This window comes from Nymphalis io, chromosome 28 (assembly GCF_905147045.1).
Source record: "Nymphalis io chromosome 28, ilAglIoxx1.1, whole genome shotgun sequence".
Taxonomy (NCBI): domain Eukaryota; kingdom Metazoa; phylum Arthropoda; class Insecta; order Lepidoptera; family Nymphalidae; genus Nymphalis; species Nymphalis io.
This window is the reverse complement of record NC_065915.1, coordinates 5,806,667-5,826,844: the sequence shown is the minus strand read 5'-3', so window position 1 is coordinate 5,826,844 and position 20,178 is coordinate 5,806,667. Positions and strand designations below refer to the sequence as shown.

Genomic DNA, 20,178 nt, shown 5'->3' with positions numbered 1-20,178 from the left:
GTTACGCGTACTCCTACTGACGAGATCTGAGCTAGGAATGTAGTATTCCATTCCCAGCATGATCTCGCCAGCAACAGCAGTGGCACTAGCTGTCGGGTCATTCCCACTGAAGCAACGTTCCTTCCAAGGGACCGACGCATAGTAATCGCGCATACCGTCCCAATCCGCCGACTTATAGTGCCAAACGCGACGTTTGAATACCGCTAGTGGCGGCAGCTTGACCTGTGGCACTCTGGTAGAAATAAGGCTGTGATCCAAAGAGCCAAGAGGGGCCTGAACCACAACCTGATATTCCACCGGGTGAGAAGTCAGCAGAAGGTCCAGTAGAGAAGGTGCTTGCCCATCAATGTCTGGGATCCTGGTGGGCTGATCAACCAGTTGGGTCAAGTATACAGTATTACTAATGTAAATAAAAATCCTAGATTTAGTAATACTGCAAACAAATTGTCTACATGATTCTTTTGGGTGTAAATAAATTTATTATTATTATTATTAGTATATTGTAGGATAGCATGTAACAGATTGGTATACAAGTGATTAGTAAGGTAATTAGATGTGTACTGATTGGTTAGGTAGAAGAAATGGTAAAATGCTAACTCATATTGAGGTCACGCGAACCGATCGGTAATTGGACCTTATTAAATTGGTAGTAACTGAAAGGATTAAAAATGTACTAACTTATATCGATGTTCGGTGCGCTAAATTGTTGCCTTGTAATCCACGCGTAGACAATTAATATACGTACAATTATATATTAAAATGTCAAGTGTTGTTTAAAAACATGTGTTTTGTTTTCTATGTTATTATGGAAAAATAAATTAAACAAAAGTTTATATAACCTCATAATTGTCTTTTATATTTAATATTTTACAATGAGCTTAAACGAAGACATTATATAATGATAAAACATTAATTTCTATGAACACTTAAACCTTGCTACCACAAATATACAATTTTTTTTATATAACAATACATATTGGCAAAGAAACCTCTTACGAATGGGATCTCTTTAATTTCTAAATTATTAAGATTGAACTTATTCCAAAATTAAGCCTGCTTAAAAATTTGACGGTTATCATCAAGTTTAGAAAAAAAAAACAGATTGTTATTAAAATATAGGTATTGCACTAATAACATAATAATTATGATACTTTGGTTTATTACTTATATTTTTTAACTGGGGTTAGTTGTGACATAACTATATTATCTATGATGTTGTGTCAAATTATGCCGCGCAACATTACAGATTAAAAATAAAAATAATTTGTACATAATGGAATGAGTTAAAATTTACAAATTGTCTTTTATAAATAGGATAAAATATATTTTACAGTTTAATAATAAACTCGCAAAATAATATTTGTAGACTTACCTAAAAGCATCTTTTATTACGTCATTATTAATAAAATATAATGAATACTCTTTATAGGTTATATGTATGTAATTCTACATTTATTATTCTAAAGTTTAATAAATTACCTAATTTTTTTTAAAAAACTTTTTTACATATACACATTAGCATAAACTCAACTGACTTTTGAATCTTTAGACGCGTTTCGTTCTTGCAACATAAAATTACATCTTTTTACACAGAGTAATTTGTAAAACGATTTAAAGTATGGTTGGTTTTGTTTTTGGGTAGGAGATATAAATATATCTCAACATAATCAAATAAAAGTTTCTTTTGTTTAAAAATAACATAAAACTTCAACATAAAATGTATATATTAGTTAATAAAAATTATATAAATTTATTTAGCTCTGTTCTTCGAAACCTTATCACAATGACAAATCGTGCAACCGTTCCTGATTTGAAAACATTTTTTGTCAATTCGAATGAATGCTGAGAATTGAAAATTGTAATGCCTTAACAAATATTAAAAAAAAAGAAATTGAGCATTCAGACATGTTGAGCGTAAAAGTGAAATTACCTTCGTAATTTCTGTTTGTGAGTTTCTTATAACTTTCTTAATTTATTTTGTATATTTTTAATCAATTCTTAAAAATTATTTCTTTATCTTATATAAAATCTTATTTGTCGACATTAATATTAAAGTTTTGGTATGATGGCCGGAGATTTGATTCAGTATTGACCGGGGATGGAGGTGTTGGAGGAATATAGGGATACCTGGGGTAAGGTGGATACGGGTAGGGATACCCTGAGGGTAATAGCTGTGGGTTGTGGAAAGGAGGGAGCAGTGCTGGGGATGGATATCCATAGGGTAATCCCACTGATGATGCAGCGGCTTGGAGTATAGATGCTGCGAATGCTGGGTCACTGTAAACAGCTGCGTACGGCCAAGCTACTGCAATGCGCTGTCTCTTGTCTTTCATCCTACGGTTTTGGAACCATACCTTTAGACAAATAAAAAAAATCGTTAAAATTTAACCAAAGAATCTCTTTGACGAGCCGGTACTTGCCTTTCACGCCGAAGGTTGTGGGTTCGATTCCCACCCAGGACAGACATTTGTGTGCATGAACATGTCTGTTTGACCTGAGTCTGGGTGTAATTATCCATATAAGTATGTATTTACAAAAGAAAAGTAGTATATGTAGTATATCAGTTGTCTGGTTTCCATAGCACAAGCTCTGTACAAGCTTAATTTGGGATCAGATGGCCGTGTGTGAGAAATGTCCCAGGATATTATTATTATTATTATTATTTCATTTATTTACAAAATGCAAGTGTTTAATTATTTTTTTTAATATTATATGTTTACGTTTGTAATAGATTCTGCATAGATATATAAAACGTATTAGGCGTAATTATTTTGACGTATAAATTTTTATGTACTTTAAAAACGAGATAGTCTTTGAGAAAAAACACAATTTTTTTTACAGTATTGGTAGGCCGACGAGCATAAGGGCCACCTGATAGAAAGTGGTCACCAACGCCCATAGACATTGGCATTGTAAGAAATGTTAACCAACGCTTACATCGCCAATGCGCCACCAAACTTGAGAACTAAGATGTTATGTCCCTTGTGCCTGTAATTACTCTGGCTCACTCACCCTTCAAACCAGAACACAACAATACCAAGTACGACTGTTTTGCGATAGAATATCTGATGAGGGGATGGTACCTACCCAGACGAGCTTGCACAAAGCCCTACCACCAGTATAACAAATAATAACTAACTATACTTACATCGTAGCTTAAATGATATTTGCGCGTTATGCGTTTTAATAACATATTAGACTTGCATTCACAGCAAATGGTCGAAAAATGTCATGATGCTAATGTGGCACACAAACTCAACTGTTTTGACAGACTTATAATTTATGCTATCTCTTTCTAATGTATAGAATTAAAATGCGCTAAGAAGTCCTTTAAAGAATTTAACTTTTTAAGATTTTTTTTTTATTCTTTAAATTAAAAATTAAAAAAAAAAAAGAAAACAAAATAATAATTTATGCTATCTCTTTCTAATGTATAGAATAAAAATGCACAAACAAGTCGTCTAGACCAGCCCTTTAAAGACTTTAACTTTTTAAGACTATATTGTAAAATAATTTAAATCAGAGAAAACAAAGATATAATTAAAACAAAAATTAAATAAAAAAAATAAAAAGACCTGTATAACATGACACTATAAAGAACCTTATAAAACTCGAATCTGGCAAACGGGTATCAATAAATACCTAATGCGTTATCACTTGGTTTAATTTTCCGATCATTCTTAAATTTACAACTTTTTAATTCACACTATATCGCTAATGACTTGTATATAAAATATGTATATTAATATGTACATGTATAGTATTATATTAAATAACTGGCTCAGTATTATAAATGTGAAAGTTTGTTAAATTTTATAAATTTTCTTTTTTTTTAATTACAGAATACAATTAATATCGGTAGATATACAATTATACTGCACTGCTATTCTGTATGATCTCACGTCATTACCCACCTGTGAAATGTTGACAAGCATGGTGATAAAAAAATATTATAATAATTGAGGTCAATGTTGCATATCACTCTGCTGTTTTACGATTTTCTGCGGTGAGTTTCGACTTTGTTCTTAAAGAATAGCCTTATTGGTTAATTTTTCGCGCCGGTTCCTGAACGGAGATTTTTTTTTTTCGAACCGTTGATTTTAAACAATCAAGGCAAGTGTACAAATTAATTAAGATTTGAGTTTGGCTAAAATAATTAAATACTTTTTGCTATGATTTTAAATCTCAAAGTCTTAGCATTCATTATTAAAATAACCTATTACGAACACAAGAATAAAATATCTTTATAGCACGTTATTTAATTTAATAATAAATTAAAGTTTATTATTGATATTTCGTACTAAGCTAGAAGTATTTACATTCCATTTATATTTCATAACAAATATAGGTACTTATAACCTTTTATTTGAATGGTAAAAGGATTATTTTCACTTCTGCATGTGCTTAAAATAAAACAAACATTCACTGAACACTAATATTAAAAGCCATCTTGAAATCATTAAAACTGTTATGGTCGCTCAGACAACAAAGTATACAAACAAAAACCCTTATAAACCTTTAAAACGCCTTTTGTGTATATGCAAAGAGTGACGTGTTAATTGGCGGGTATTTTGCGAGGGAACGCACGCAAAATGGCGGATTTTCAGTTGCATCATAGACAAGATTATTACCTTTAGATTAGACCTTTTAAGATTAAGAAATACTACAACTAAACCCTTTAGATACAGCCAAATATAATTATTTGTTTAATATTTGAATTGATATATAATATGTTTCCAACTCATAGAACCAAATGTTTTAATATTCAAACCTTCTGAGCCTTTTATATCATCATAAAACTTCATCACAATAAACAAACACACGAAAAATCCAGCTTTATAACTCATCAAATGGTAGCCGCGGCTTAATTTAATAGTTTTTAATTGGTATAATCTCCCCATAAAACAGCTGCTCGACCATAGACAACCGATGAACTTTTCATAGAGCTATTTTATGGACTTACAAAACAAATTGTGCGATAAAGTCAATTTATATCAACATTAATAATTAAATTGAAAATATATATATCTGGTACAGTTTCTCAAAATATTTATTTACTATGTATAATAATATATATTTACTGTTTGTAACAATAAATTATTCCATTTTTGTTAAACTTTTAATACACAGATACAGCAATAAAAATAATATAATTTTTAAAAAAAAAAAAAAACATGAGCGAACACATTTTTAGACTCTTTTCTAAGCATTGTGCAGTCTATTTGTCTATGGTTATAATGATAACCTTTTTTTTAATCTTGAACGTTCTTTTCGGCATTAATGTTCATTAGCGTCGTACAGCTACTGAATAATTCGGTCGGTTTCTTTTATTAATGCACATCAACAAATTAGCGTGAATGTAAAATTCGAATGAGCCATAAACACGTTTTTTTTACCGCCGGTTTTCTTTTTTTTTTTTACTGGAAGTGATAATTGACATTATGACTGGACAGGCTATGTTTACGGTGAATTTGAATTTAAATTGGCGTACGGTATTTGAATTTGGAATTAATTATGTTTATTGGGTAGATAAAAGGTATAGTTTTTTTTAAATCATGAATAAATATTAATAATTTTACAGAGAAGTGAATGATAAATTACAAAATAATAATAAAAAAACGAATAATACTTCTTTAAAAGACAAGGTACGACGGGCCGTTATGAAAAAAAAGGCAACTATTTTAAAAATCGGACACGTTTTTATTCATAAGGCCAAATTCAAATTGATCAGTTGTTTCACACGTTTGTATCATCTTTCTGCGAATTAGCAGACCGCCATAAATTGTTCGTGATGGAAATTATTGGGGATCTAATTGAAGCATCATACTGTACTCGTAAAACACTAAATGCGCCTTCGTCTTAGACAAATAGTACGTATGGCTGTGTGTACATATGAGCTAAGTAATATGATCGCACATTGAAGATTATTTATAAATAACCTATAGCGATTGAAAATGATCGGTATTCTGACGTCTATATTTATCAACTATGCGTAGACATAATTATATTGTTTACCCGCATATATAAAACTATAAATTAACAATTTAAAAATGGAATACTCTTATTCACACAGATTTTATCAAATGAGTTTATACTAAACAGGTTATATATAATTTTTAATTGAAGTATATTTAACTTTAGTATTCTCATCTATAATGCATATCACTAAGTATTTAAGTAGTTTTAATACGAAGCCTTTGGTTATAATGTGTCACTTCCTTAGCTACTCTACAAAGTATGATATCGACATGTCATGGAGCTGTCATGTTACGAAAACGTCTGTCCGTTGCGATGTTATGAACAGAGCCTGTTTATTCGGGTCACAACGTGGGCGGTTGAAACTTCAGTTTCAAAACTCGTGTAGGCTTTACGGTTGATACGTGAAAATAATGAAAATGAACGTAGGAGCCGAGGTTGAATCTATTAGAACGAGGTGAGACAATATTCGTGGAAATCTTATTTAAAAAAAAACATTTCAATATACATATATTTTTTAATGTTTTGTTTTTATAATTGTCAAGTAATTATAAGGCCGAAGTAGTGATTATAAAGATAAACAAATTACCTTAATGGTGGATTCAGGTAATTGCAGCTGCGCTGCCAATTCACATCGCCTGGGTCTGGAGACGTAGTTCTCTTTCATGAATTCCTTTTCAAGCCGTGCTAATTGTTCTCTTGTGAATGCTGTGCGATATCTCCTAAACAAAAAAAACAATTAGTTAAATAATAATACTAAATAAAGATTTGATTCACAACATTTAAAAAGTTAAATAGATTAATTTAAAAAATATATATTAATGTTATATTTAATAATTATTATTACGTAATATTATATAACCATTATTTAAGTATATTTCAAGGATAAAATTAACTTACCTAATATTTGGATCAGGGGCTGAATTGCTTGTATTCATCGGTTCCGACTGCGGACTCAAGGATTCTATGGGCAAAAAAAGTCATTAGATACAGTAACAGCCTGTTAATGTCCCACTGCTGGGCTAAGGCCTCCTCTCCCTTTTTGAGGAGACGATTTAGAGCTAAATCTACGCTGCTCCAATGCGGGTTGGTAGAATACACATGTGACACAATTTCAATGAAATTAGACACATGCAGATTTCCTCACTATGTCTTCCTTCACCGTCAAGCACGAGATGAATTATAATAACAAATTAAGCACATGACAATTCAATGGTGCTTGTCCGGTTTGAACCCACGATCATCGCTTAAGATTCACGCGTTCTAACCACTAAGCCATCTCGGCTTCGGCTAGATACATGGCTTGTCAATGACTGCGGCTGTCATTGATTGTACCACTATAAAAATACTACAATTATATATTTTGTAAATAAAAAAAAATGAAAACATATTTAATTATGAAGATTAGCTTCAATAAATAATAAATGTATGTGTTCATGAGTTTATTGAAATATTAGGCATGCTGTAATTAAAATTCAAATTATTTTTTAATCTTTATTTGTTATATATGTATTAAAACATTGTAACTTTTGCTAGTAGTTTTAAAATAATTATATAAACATATTAAATACACAATCTACATCCGAATGGCGTTTAATTCAATCTGTCATGTTGCCTTACAAAACTGCTTGAGCTAATTGAATAATGTATTTTTATTTTATCATAAAAATAACAAAAATAGATTTAAATACAAGTAATAAGAATGAACATTATTTATAATTAACAACAATTCAAGTATTGTACCGCTTAGTAAAACAGAATTAGACTTATCTCTTCAAAGAAGCTCTAAAGGGTTATAAGTACTACTCGAAGCGGCAACTTTCAATGGATTTATCTTAATTACTGTTTTGTCTAGACATTAGCTACTTGTACTAAGGAATACTTAATCCCTACCCTTAGTTGATGGCTTAAGAACTTATCTCATTAAAAGTTTTTTTTGTTACGAAGAACTTACATTTAATATTTGCACTTTAATTAAAGCTACATTACAATATGATATTAAAAGATGAAAAATTGTTTCCTTTGTCAGGATAAATTAAAAATTAATTAAATTATTTGTGCATAATTAAGCCTTTTCGCTAAATTCGTGAACGAGATTAGTTAATAAATTAATTTCATATACATATACAATTGTTTTAAATCAGATTTTGTTTTTATTTCATTCTTTTTTATATATGGCAATTCAAAGTATTATCATCAATAAGTCGATCTTGATGTACCGTAATAAATAATATCACACCTTTTACTTTTGATACACTGATGTTTAAAACTAATTACACCCAGCAATTGACTTATCATAAAATCGCTTCGGAGGAACCAGTAGCTAGATGTGTTAATTATACACCCAGAGTTTCAAAAGGAGTACATTAACACAAAACAAACACAAATAAGCTATTGTATAATTAAATATTTTCCCATGCTTTCTGTTATAAGTATTTTACAAAGGCACCGAAGACGGGCGATCGCCGGCTTAATTTAGAAAAAAGAAACTACCAAAAACCGCCGACTTTACCGATCTGATTAGTCGTTGAAGTGGTTCTAAATTTAAAAGGGCACGCCGTTATTGACACTGGCCGTTGAATGCTTTCAAGTCACGTTTATTGTCTATGGACGTAATGGCGGCGTGATTAAGACGTTCGATTGTCATTTCCGGCGCTTCATATAAGTGATATTTAAATTATAAAGTATTGATTGGTTAAGTTAATACCAACTAAATTATTATTTATTCTATTATTGTTACTATTTTAGTAATTAAGGTTGTATAATGTATAGGATAATCTTCAAATATAGCTATATATAATGTAAATAATATAATAAATAGGTATAAACATATATCTGCGCAGTTGTTATAACTTAGATCGCACATCCTGTACTAAAAATTATCAAATTCTATTTGTAATATGGTTTATTGTAGATACGGCCTCCTATATTAATTTCCTAGTGACATAACTTTAAAAGGAACTAAGAACACTCATTTTTAAATGTCACAATTTGAAGATGCTTTCTTGTAACAGGCTATGGCATTATCGTCGATGCCAACGTAGTTAGATATAAACGAACATCATTATAGAATATTTATTGCGTGTGGTGCTCTTTTTTTAACGTCTCAACCACTTGAAATATTCCCATGCTGGGTGGCGACAGATCACTTAAACAATTCGCAATAGTCTAGCCTAACTTCCTTTTTGTTAGAAACAGCATGAGACCTCTTTAGTCGGACCTCTTTGAACCAGCTGTATTGGCGTGTGTCTTTAAAAAAAAACATGTCAGACAACTTCGAACGCTTCCTGAATTAGCTTCCGTTCCATTTTAAATGGATATTTTTATAACTGGCGACATGAGATGTGTTTTATAATTGGATTTTAAGTGAGCAACAAGTATCAGGCGAAGTGCATGACATTTTAATTGGTTAAAAAAATTAAGTGGGTCGTCATACATTTTATCCTTCTAAACCGACATTACAGACTATGCTTTATTAAATAGAGGTTATATTGAAAAAAAAAGTTTTTTTTTAAATATTTTTAATTACTTTAGTGTTCGATTCAACTTCATAATGCCATATAAAAGTAGTTGTCTTTCTGTAAATCATTTCGTAACCAAGCCGTAGTCATTGTTTCAACATACGCTAATTGACAAACAAACGAAAGATCGTAAACTTAAAACATAAAGGTGATGACATACAAGAGTTGATGTTTTTCAACGTATCATTTTATAATATCTTATTCAGTAACAGCCTGTTAATATCCCACTGCTGGGCTAAGGCCTCCTCTCCCTTTTGAGGAGAAGGTTTGGAGCTTATCCCTAAGCGCTGCTCCAATGCGGATTGTAGAATACACATGTGGCATAATTTCAATGAAATTAGATACATGCAGGTTTCCTCACGATGTTTTCCTTCACCGTCAAGCACGAGATGAATTATAATCACAAATTAAGCACATGAAAATTCAGTGGTGCTTGCCCGGGTTTGAAACTACGATCGTCGGTTAAGATTCACGCGTTCTAACCACTAGGCCATCTCGGCTTTTTTATATCTTATTATTATTTCAATATTAACTAGATATGTTATGTGACTTTTAAACCACATAGTGGTAAGAGATACATTAAAACGTTGCTGGTGATTTGATGATAGCTACGCAATACTGCAAGGTTTTATTAATAAATTGAAAATGTAAATATCCTTTCATAAGCCGTCTTTGAATTGTCATTTTTAAATCCAATAAAATCCGGTTAAAACCGGTTCGAATTGTAAATACCGTGAAGTTACCGAGTCACTCTTTTTATGAATTAAATTCTTTGTGAAAACCAATTGATAACTAAACATTATGTTTGAACTGTATTTTTATTATTAATACTATACATACACCCTGACCTACTAAAGCATCACGAAATTATAGACTTATTTCAATCGTGATAGAGGTCATTTTTGTTTGATTCAATATGATTCTAATAAGCACATTATTAAGATGTTACGAAATAATGTTTTTGTTTCATTATCGCTTTTCAATGAAGCAAAATCGTAACATTTATACTCTAGATATTCACGTTCATGTATGTACAGATTATAAATCATTTTTTACTGAATAGGAATTGCGGTTCAACAGAGAAATGCTAAAATTATTGCCACCATTCCACACGGTCATGATTTGTATACTAGCTATATTTACTGGTGGTAGGGCTACTGGTGGTAGGGCTTTGTGTAAGCTCATCTTGGTAAGTACCACCGACTCATCAGATATTCTACCGCAAATAGCAGTACTTGGTATTGTTGTTTTCCGGTTTGAAGGGTGATTGAGCCAGTGTAATCACAGGCACAAGGGACATAGCATCTTAGTTCTCAAGGTTGGCGGCGCCTTGGCGATATAAGCGATGGTTAACATTTCTTACAATGCCAATGTCTATGGGCGACCACTTACCACCAGATGGTCCATATGCTCGTCCGCCTACCTATGCAATAAACAAAAAAATATTTAATTCATATTTGTATATACTTAAAGACTGGTTATAAATAAAATTTATGTAAATAATATTTAATTCTATTTAATTGGTATACGATTTGAAACTAACTAATATTATAAATTCATCTTGAGCTTAGTTGCGAAGGCACATCGTGAGGAAACCTGCATGTGTCTATATTCACTGATATTCTACCTCATGTATCCGGTTCGAATCTATTTTATCAAATGGAGAGCGGTAGTAGAATTATGCTACATACTTCAATAATATCAATAACATGATTTAATATATGTCAGTAAATCTGAATAATTCATTCACTTATATCTATTGTCTAAATCATTTAAGAAGACCGTAGTGGCGCGTAGTTTTAAGAAGAAGACTTTTTATTAGTAAACCGTATTGTAACAGCCTATGAATGTCCCACTGCTGGGCTAAAGGCCTCCTCTCCCTTTTTGAGGAGAAGGTATGGAGCTACTATTCCACCACGCTGCTCTAGTGCGGATTGGTGGAATACACATGTGGCAGAATTTCAGTGAAATTAGACACATGCAGGTTTCCTCACGATGTTTTCCTTCACCGTAAAGCACGAATTGAACCCACGATCATCGGTTAAGATTTACGCGTTCTTACCACTGGGCCGTCTCGGCCTTTTTTATTAGTGCCTATCTCTTATTGTTTTCGTCTAAGAACCTATTTTTAATTAAATAAATACATGTCCTATTATAAGCCGACGCATGAAAACGATAATACTCACACATTCCGATCGCTTAATCGGCTAAACCGATTACCTTTACACTAAATGGCTAATTAATAGTAACACCGGTCAATTTGGATACCAAATAGCCCTTGTAATGGCCGTAAAGCGATTGGCATCCATTAACAATTGGAATTATCGAGAATGGCCATCGCCACCCTCCGCACACGCACGCCACGCGTCATATATTGTTCTGTAATTGTAGCAATGTTTATTGTCTATGACACGATGTAACCGTTACGGTTCATTCGAAATTAGAACGTTAATTTCTTTTTGATATTAGTTCTGATAACATTTTGTCAATAAATAATATTTTTCCGCTACGTATTCTGTAATATAATAGTTACTGAAGAAACTTATTATTATAATCAGCTTATTTATTTAGAAGCAGAATCTGTATTAAAAAAGTTTTTCTTAAAATTATTAGGTATAGAATTTTGATTATCTGTTGCACTATAAGTCATACAGTTATAAGATATATAATGTGATTATAAAAACGGATAGTTCACCCTAAGTATAAAAACAATTTAGCAAGTATGAAAGCAAAACATTTGCCGAACAATTATCCAATGTAGAACCAATTATACGGTGTCATCCCTCGGCACGCTCCCCTAAACCAATTTTCATAATAAAATCCGTATCCACTAGTCGGCAACAATGTAATGAAGATAAATATCTCTACAGGGAGCCGGGTACGATAAAAACGAAATCAGTTTAAGCCCAATTGACAAGACATACTGCCTTGACATTGTGACGTGTAATTAAAAATCGAGTTCTGTCAAATAGTGGCGGGAAATACACCCACGCATTGACATTTTGGTTTTTCTATAGGTCATAGACAATTCATGGGCGATTGACTTTTGTTGAGGACAGCTGTGGTCGTTTCGTGGTCAGCTTTATTATCCCTAATTGGTTTAAATTATGTATATAAATTAATTTTGTAACACACATAAATTGATACGTATAATTAAATGATTTTCTGTCGTAAGCAGTTACTTCACTATTTAAAAAAAACATCGGCTTTTAACTTGTCAAAAATGTCTTCTCTAAATAATTATTGTTTTTTTTGCAATTGTTTTGAAATTTCTCGAAAGTGCTATTTAAATATAGAATAATCTAAGGGATGCGACAGATTTTACGGGTACCTAACGGTAAATATATTGACCGATAATAAATATAACAAAAGATAAAGCGGTTTCAAATACACCGTCGGTATCTCTCAAAGTCGTGTAAAAATCTCATAATTGCTTTACAACACAAGCACAAAAAATACTTAACACATATTGTGAAGGTCTTTATTTTTAAATAATTAAGGTCGATAGTCGTTTGAAAATATTGCGCTTTCAAATTACCTGCGGAAATATTGTTTACAAAACATGATATAGTCCTGTGCGGGTTTTTGGTTATTTTGAAGGTAGTGTTGTAATCATGGATATTTGTATCATGTTGGCTGACAATAGTAATTGAAAATAATATTACTATAACCTTATTGCTTTGCCGTAAAGAATAAAAAAATCAGAAAGAAGAAAGAGAAGCATTAAAAGCATTAAAAATACTTTAAGCAATGATTATTATTATAGAGAATTATTTAATTACAGGTTTAAAGGGGGAATGCTAGCATACATGATTTGTACAGAAGCTGTTTGTATATAGCTAAGGCTTCTATGTAAATAATTATTGTATGTCAATATAAACTGTGTTCAAAGTTATGCAAATTGTTTTAAAATAAAACACACTTACAAAACAGACAGTTATCATAGATTGTTTATCAATAAAATATAAACAGCAACAAATACGTTACATGCTGAAACGGTCCTAAACTGCACGATAATAGATTTATAGTTTTTTCAAAAAAAAAATTACCTTTTTTAACTATTAATTTATCTTTTTTTATAGTTTACAGTTGTATCTAAAATGGTGTCTTTATTGAGTATATATATAATAACATATATAGACAGAAATCTCGTATGAAATATAATAACAATGGTAAGACAAAAATCAAAAAGTCCGAGAATGTAATCGTTAAAATTTTTTTGAGATATATTATTGGACTGTTTCTTATAACGTACTATAATACATATGTTGTATTAAGCAAATTTTCATATTATAAACATTTTTACTAATTAAAAACGAGTTATTAAAAGAAAAAACCTTGTTCAAATACATTTGAAAATTTTAAATTTCTTTCTTTTTTTTTTCCATACCCGATGGAAAGTGAAGATACAGTCTAAGGTGGAGCGCGCTTGCCTAGAAGATGCCTATTCACTCTTGACTTGAAGGTACCCTATATTTATTACCTTCAAATATATTAATTAAAATAATTTATAATTAAAATAGAATGAATATATAATACATAATATAATATTAAGAGAAACAGATAAGAAACATAATATTGGAAGTGAAGTAAAGATTTAATGTTTTATATACCTTTAGTTTTGGGTGAAGAAGGCGGTGTGTTTTGTATAATGTCACTATAAACATGAACTTTTCATATCCGACGACAGATCTTTTAATTTGTGTTCGATCGAAAAATTCCTGAATGAATCCATTATAAAAAATGATAAAAAAAAAAAAAAAATTAAAACACTGGCAGCTTACAGTTGCGCGCTGAAAAAGTAAACTGTCACTGTCAATGTGTGCGTGGAACGCCTTAAGCTCGACACACATATACAGATTCAGTAAGCCGTTCTCTATTTTCAAAGTGATAAGGACTTAAGTTGCTTACGTCAGAGCGTGGTTAACTCCACTAAAAATCCATAATTCGCTAGCCAATAACGCAGCCCGTTTCTCTCCCCACCAATGAGGGCGGGGCCGATATAATGTATCTGTCCCTTTCACTCACGAGCTTTCACGTTATAAGCTTATTGCACGTAAATGCTTTAAGCTCGCTACATACTGGCGTTTTACAATTTTATTGAGGTCTTTATGACATCTGGTGCTTACTTTGTAATTAAAAATAAAAAAGATTTTCATCGTCATCGTGTAATTTAGTTTTAACCGATATCCATTGCCAGTAATATTAAACTAAAACCATTTGTCTATATAAAAGAACTATGTAACTACCTAATGAGTGTTTCGACAGTTTTTACATAATCTGTATTCCATTGTTTATGGCTATTAAGCTATCCTTGTGAAATGACTATCAAAATTGCTTGCTATGCTTTGTACTTCGATTAAATATATATTTTTTAATTACTTATTACAACTGTTATATATTTATAAAACATATGTGTAAAAAACATTAAACAAACTAAGACCTCCTTCGAAGTAACATCTAGTGTGCACCAGCCCTAACAATTTAATTCCGTTCATCTCATTTTAATCTCACAGCATCATCGGGCGTTATTACTCGACCGGAGTTATTAATACATTACAACACCTCAGATAAATTGTTTTATTAACTGTTCTGTTTTAGAGATAAAATCTATAATTCTAGATAACTTAAGCATTTACTTAACGCATCTATATATTTGAGTTTAATAACAAAATAGAATGAAAAAGATTCAACAAGATTTCAATATGAGATTCTTGGAAATTTTATCGTATAGTTAAGATGAATTATTTAGCGAACTACGGCTTATCATAGATTGAGGTGAGATATTTTATTACAGCAGAGCATAGACAATTTACTTTATTTATTTTTTCTGTCTTTAAGAATGAATAAAATTGTTTAATAAAAAATAATAACAAAAAAAGGTATTTGTAACTAGGTAATTTATACATCATAATAAATGACTACCTACAATATTTTAAGAATGTGGATTCTACCAGAAGAATTAGCAAATATAATCATTTCATAATCATCAATATAAACAACAACAGCTACGAAATATATTATACATAAAATAATATAAGGAATTCATTTCATTTACAGAAATACATTTGATTATACCATTTTCAATATGCAAAACAATTAAGTCACATTACTTGGAACTGTGAACTTGGAAGCAATAAAATCCGAAAATATTAAAATAGACCAGGGACCATAAAAGAGAAATTTTTAACCGATGTCTATTGTGAAATTGGCCACAATGCACAACTCCATAATTGAGCAAAGAACTGTGTACCAAACACGAAAAAAAAATTGTTATTGTTTATACATCCATATTGTCTATGTTAAACAATTGTTTTGGCGGTAAATTTAACAAATATCAAGCTGCGAGAAAATGTATGTCACGTATTATAACGAAACATAGTTGCTTAAACAAATAGCTACTGGATGTGACGGTTGCTTATTGATAATTAAAGCGTGAATTTGTATTGTGAGATTTCCATTAAGTCTTCATTGTATAAACATTACGAAAAATGTAGAAAATGAAATGACGCGCAGGAAATAGTTCGAAAAACAACATGCCTAAAACGTTAGTAGGTATTAATTAAGAAATCGTTAGATTTTCAAGAATATTTATAAGGTAAATTGGATTGAAATTGGTTTTGACAATTTTATTTTATACTTTTCCGAGTACTAAATCATAAATATATGTAAAAATAATAGTTTTGAATTCATCTACCGATTTTCTGAGGATTCTGATTAACCAATCACGCAAGTATATTTTAAACTTCTTATTTTTTCGCGCTGAAAAAACGCATTACGCCTTTCCGCCACAGAAACAGTGGTGCAGTATGTGAGACTCGCCGGTTTCCAAAGTGCCGAGTGCGCCAAAAATATCGGAATACTAATAATAGTTTTTTATTATTATTTTTAAATATATTAGCTAGCGCTTGACTGTTATCACACCTGATTGAAAGTGATGATACAGTCTAAGAGCGCGCTTACCTAGAAGATGCCTATTCACTCTAGACTTGAAGGTACCAATATTGTAGGTAAAATTCTCTAGGGAGAATTCCCAGGACATTGAGAGGCCCCCTAGTCCCGGCGACGCTAATTACGGTGGGGGGAGAAGGTGCGCATAGCGCCTCTTTCTTCTCCCTGGTTTTTTTCGGCGGAGCAGGTCTGCAGTGGCATACTCTTCCCACTCCGCGGCCTCCTTCTGCGACATCACACTTTCACAGAAAGAGACCATTGTCGACCAGCACTCCCCGCTTCCGAGCATAGCGTTGATGATACTCAGCAAGGAGTCGCTAACAACCGCCGCCAGGGAATGCCTCTGGGGCCCCCACGCGACACACTCCGTTAGGGTGTGTTGCACCGCGTCGAACGGAGCATCACACTCGTGACAGGAATTCCGCCATGCTATCTTTTGCAGGTACTTACCGAAGCAGCCGTGTCTGGTAAGTACCTATGTCAACCTGAACGAGAGCATGCCTCGTTTTCTTTTGACCCAGTGACTCACGTGGGGACGTACCGCCTCCACTGTCGCCAAGCCCACTGTGGGAGACCCCAGATCCTCCTCTCATCGGGCTATCAAGGCTTGCTGGGCTAGAGCCCTGATACGGTCGACCTTCGCTGACCCTGGACGGTCGCCGCGGTCTCTCGCCTCGGCCCGGAAACGGTACACCTCCGCGAGCACCTGCCCTTTTTTATATATATAGTTGAAATGGAATAGGCGTTTGTCTTCCATCTCACCTGATGGAAAGTGTAGATGAAGACACGCCCATCCAAAAGAAACCTGTTCACTCTACAAGGCTCTTAAAGGCTCCAAAGTTCAATTTATCAGGAAAAATAGACCCAGGCAGGTCGTTCCAAATCTTGGCGACCCTCACCAAAAACGAGCTGTCAAACCGTTTAGTTGGACTTTTGGGTATGTCAACAACGTATGGATAAAACTTTTGCCTGCGCCTAGTAGTCCGATAAAGGAATGGAGATGGCTCAATCAGTTCGAAAAGAGCCTTCGAGCACTCTCCAAAGGGTATCCTATAAAAAACCGATAAGCTGGCAACTCGACGACGATGATCAAGGGTGTGTAGTCTGCTGTTTGAGAGCTTTTCGTTGTTAATTAACCTATGGGCTCTTCGGTCAACTGAGTCCAAAGCTTCCAGATGATATTTGGCTGCACCGTCCAAGAGGTGACTGCAGTACTCCATGCAGGATCGGACTTGGGCAGTGTAAAGGTTAATACGCGCGCTTACCTACTAACTTAAATACATTTAAACTGAACATATACACTATACATATAAAAAAGTTTGACATATAGATTTAAAATATTGAACATACAGATTGAACTATTGAGTGTTGAAAGCTAAAACTTGCAAAATTGTTTTGTTTCCCGTACCGTAACAGCCTGTGAATGTCCCACTGCTGGGCTAAAGGCCTCCTCTCCTCTTTTTGAGGAGAAGGTTTGGAGCTTATTCCACCACGCTGATCCAATACGGGTTGGTAGAATACACATGTGGAAGAATTTCAGTGAAATTAGACACATCCAGGTTTCCTCAGGATGTTTTCCTTCACCGCAAAACACAAGATGAATTATAATCACAACTTAAGCACATAAAAATTCAGTGGTGCTTGCCCGGGTTTGAACCCACGATCATCATCGGTTAAGATTCACGCGTTCTTACCACAGGGCCATCTCGGCTTTTTGGTTTGTTTCATAACGTAAGTATTCGCTAAGAAACGATTTTTCAATTTAACATTTAATATTGAAAAATTGGAGATGCAACTTTTATAAATTTTACCCTCACGAAATCGAAACGGACATTTAGTACATATAAGTAAACACTAACTGTTATATACTGATAATACGCTTATATAAAGAATTTTCTAGTTACACGATCTATTTAAAAATAACACGACACGACACTATTCATACATTTTACACATTTTATGTATTTATTCCGTCTACATGTACTATAAAACTATAAAGAGCGCTCAACTTATCACGTGACAGAAGTTAAACGTCAGAAACATTTGAATTTGGAACGTTAAATGTAGAAACGTTGCACTTAAATTCGATATTGAAAATTTCTCTTAACGGTTTTAATTTATAGCTGTCAAATGTTTTAATCCAACACTTAAATAATTAGTATAAAGTATTTTTTAATTTAATTCTAATTAAGTATTTGGTTTTTATTAACATATCAAAAAATAATCACATAATATAATGTTTATATATAATTTAATTTTATATAGCCGTTATTTTTTATATGTTAGCAAAAATATAATAAGGTCCTTTTATATCCACTGGCAACATTAGATTGACTATTTTTTTATAGTATGTATACATGTATTATAATCGGCACAATAAATTATCTCTTTGTTTATTCGTTGCTACCATAATTATTTCTTAAATATCTTTTAAAAGATTTGCCTAAAGATAAAATTAACAATGTTTCTGCCATCCAATTTCACGTACATACATTCTATAACTTTTCTTTTATTAACGTTACTTAAAAATAACATCAAAATTTATGGTACAATTATATAACTTTAAGTCTATGACCGACGGTCCTTTGAAGATACAATACGCCGTCGTTAAGCATTCATCGCTACATTCTAAAACCGGTAATTTAACAAAAGAAATTCAAAAAGTTTTTATATGCTATTAAATAATATAATTTTTTCACTATGATTTTTATGTGTATATTACAACTGACCTATATTTAATATTTTCTAATGTTTAAGCATATTGTTTTCGATAATTAGTTTGTTATTCCTATGTTAATACTACTATGATGAAAATTGCAGTCTGTAGTTCTAATCATCTACTGTATATACAGATTAAATTAAAAAATTTCTTTAGGAATATCATCCATATTCATATCAACAAAAACATCATTTTTGTATAAACATTAAAGTTTTTAATTTTCCAACGATCCTATTCAAAATGTTATACAGGAAATGGTAGACTTACCATGGGGCCGATCATCAGCGCCGTCGCTATCAACTTCGCTCCTCGCACTTCCGGGACTCGCCCTCTTCAAGTCCTCAGCGGCTTGAGCTTCTGGATATCCATTACCGATAACTCTCTTATCATATGACATGAAAAACGGAAAATTCGGTACTCGATTCTGTTGAAAATAGTACCCCATTTTCCCTTCCCTGATTTTTAAGTCTTCATCTTCAGAGTGTTCGTTATTAAAATCTCCAATCGTATTCTCAATATCGATTTCTGGTGAACGCCGGTCGTTTAGACCGACGATCGATTCGATCGAGAAATTTTTGGGCGGTATCTTTGTCTGCATCTTGTTTATTTCCGAATCCATCACTTGATATATCGTTTCCCCCCAATCACTACACGCACTGGCCACTAACACAGTTTGAATTTCGAACGTCCGTATCTGACAGATCCCTGATGAGTTTTGTGGAATCTGTACGGATTGTGAATAACCACGCCTTCTAGTGGGGGAGTTGACTAAAGAAATAACGCTACAATTCATTTTATGCCTTATATGTACGAAGATAAAGTATATTTCGATATGAGTTCATATCCGTATAGACGTTGAAAAAAATACTTCGAAACAAATTCAACTTTAAATTAAGAGACATAAAGTCGGTTTTATTAGTTTGTAAGAAAGCAATATAATTGCACGTAATCTGTTGCGGTTACCATTGAAAAAATGAGACTTTTTTCATACTAAGACTTCATTATATTGTA

General features: G+C 32.4%; 1 protein-coding gene across 1 annotated transcript; it reads right to left on the bottom strand.

Moving 5' to 3' along the window:
- Positions 1 to 2,030: 2,030 nt before the first annotated feature.
- LOC126779204 (segmentation protein even-skipped-like) lies at positions 2,031 to 19,786 on the bottom strand. The gene is made up of 4 exons (XM_050503120.1): positions 19,435 to 19,786; positions 6,877 to 6,940; positions 6,566 to 6,698; positions 2,031 to 2,354 (listed from the first exon to the last, which is right to left on the bottom strand). The coding sequence occupies exons 1-4, from the start codon at positions 19,784 to 19,786 to the stop codon at positions 2,031 to 2,033; spliced, it is 873 nt and encodes a 290-aa protein (XP_050359077.1).
- Between the last annotated feature and the right edge of the window lie 392 nt (positions 19,787 to 20,178).

Coding starts and splice junctions, on each gene's coding strand:
- LOC126779204 (XM_050503120.1), bottom strand. CDS start 19,786: ATGGATTCGGAAATAAACAAGATGCAGACAAAGATACCGCCCAAAAAT. Junction 6,941..19,434: donor CGCTGATGATCGGCCCCATG/GTAAGTCTACCA, acceptor TTTTGCCCATAG/AATCCTTGAGTCCGCAGTCG. Junction 2,355..6,565: donor TACCTGAATCCACCATTAAG/GTAATTTGTTTA, acceptor ATTTGTCTAAAG/GTATGGTTCCAAAACCGTAG.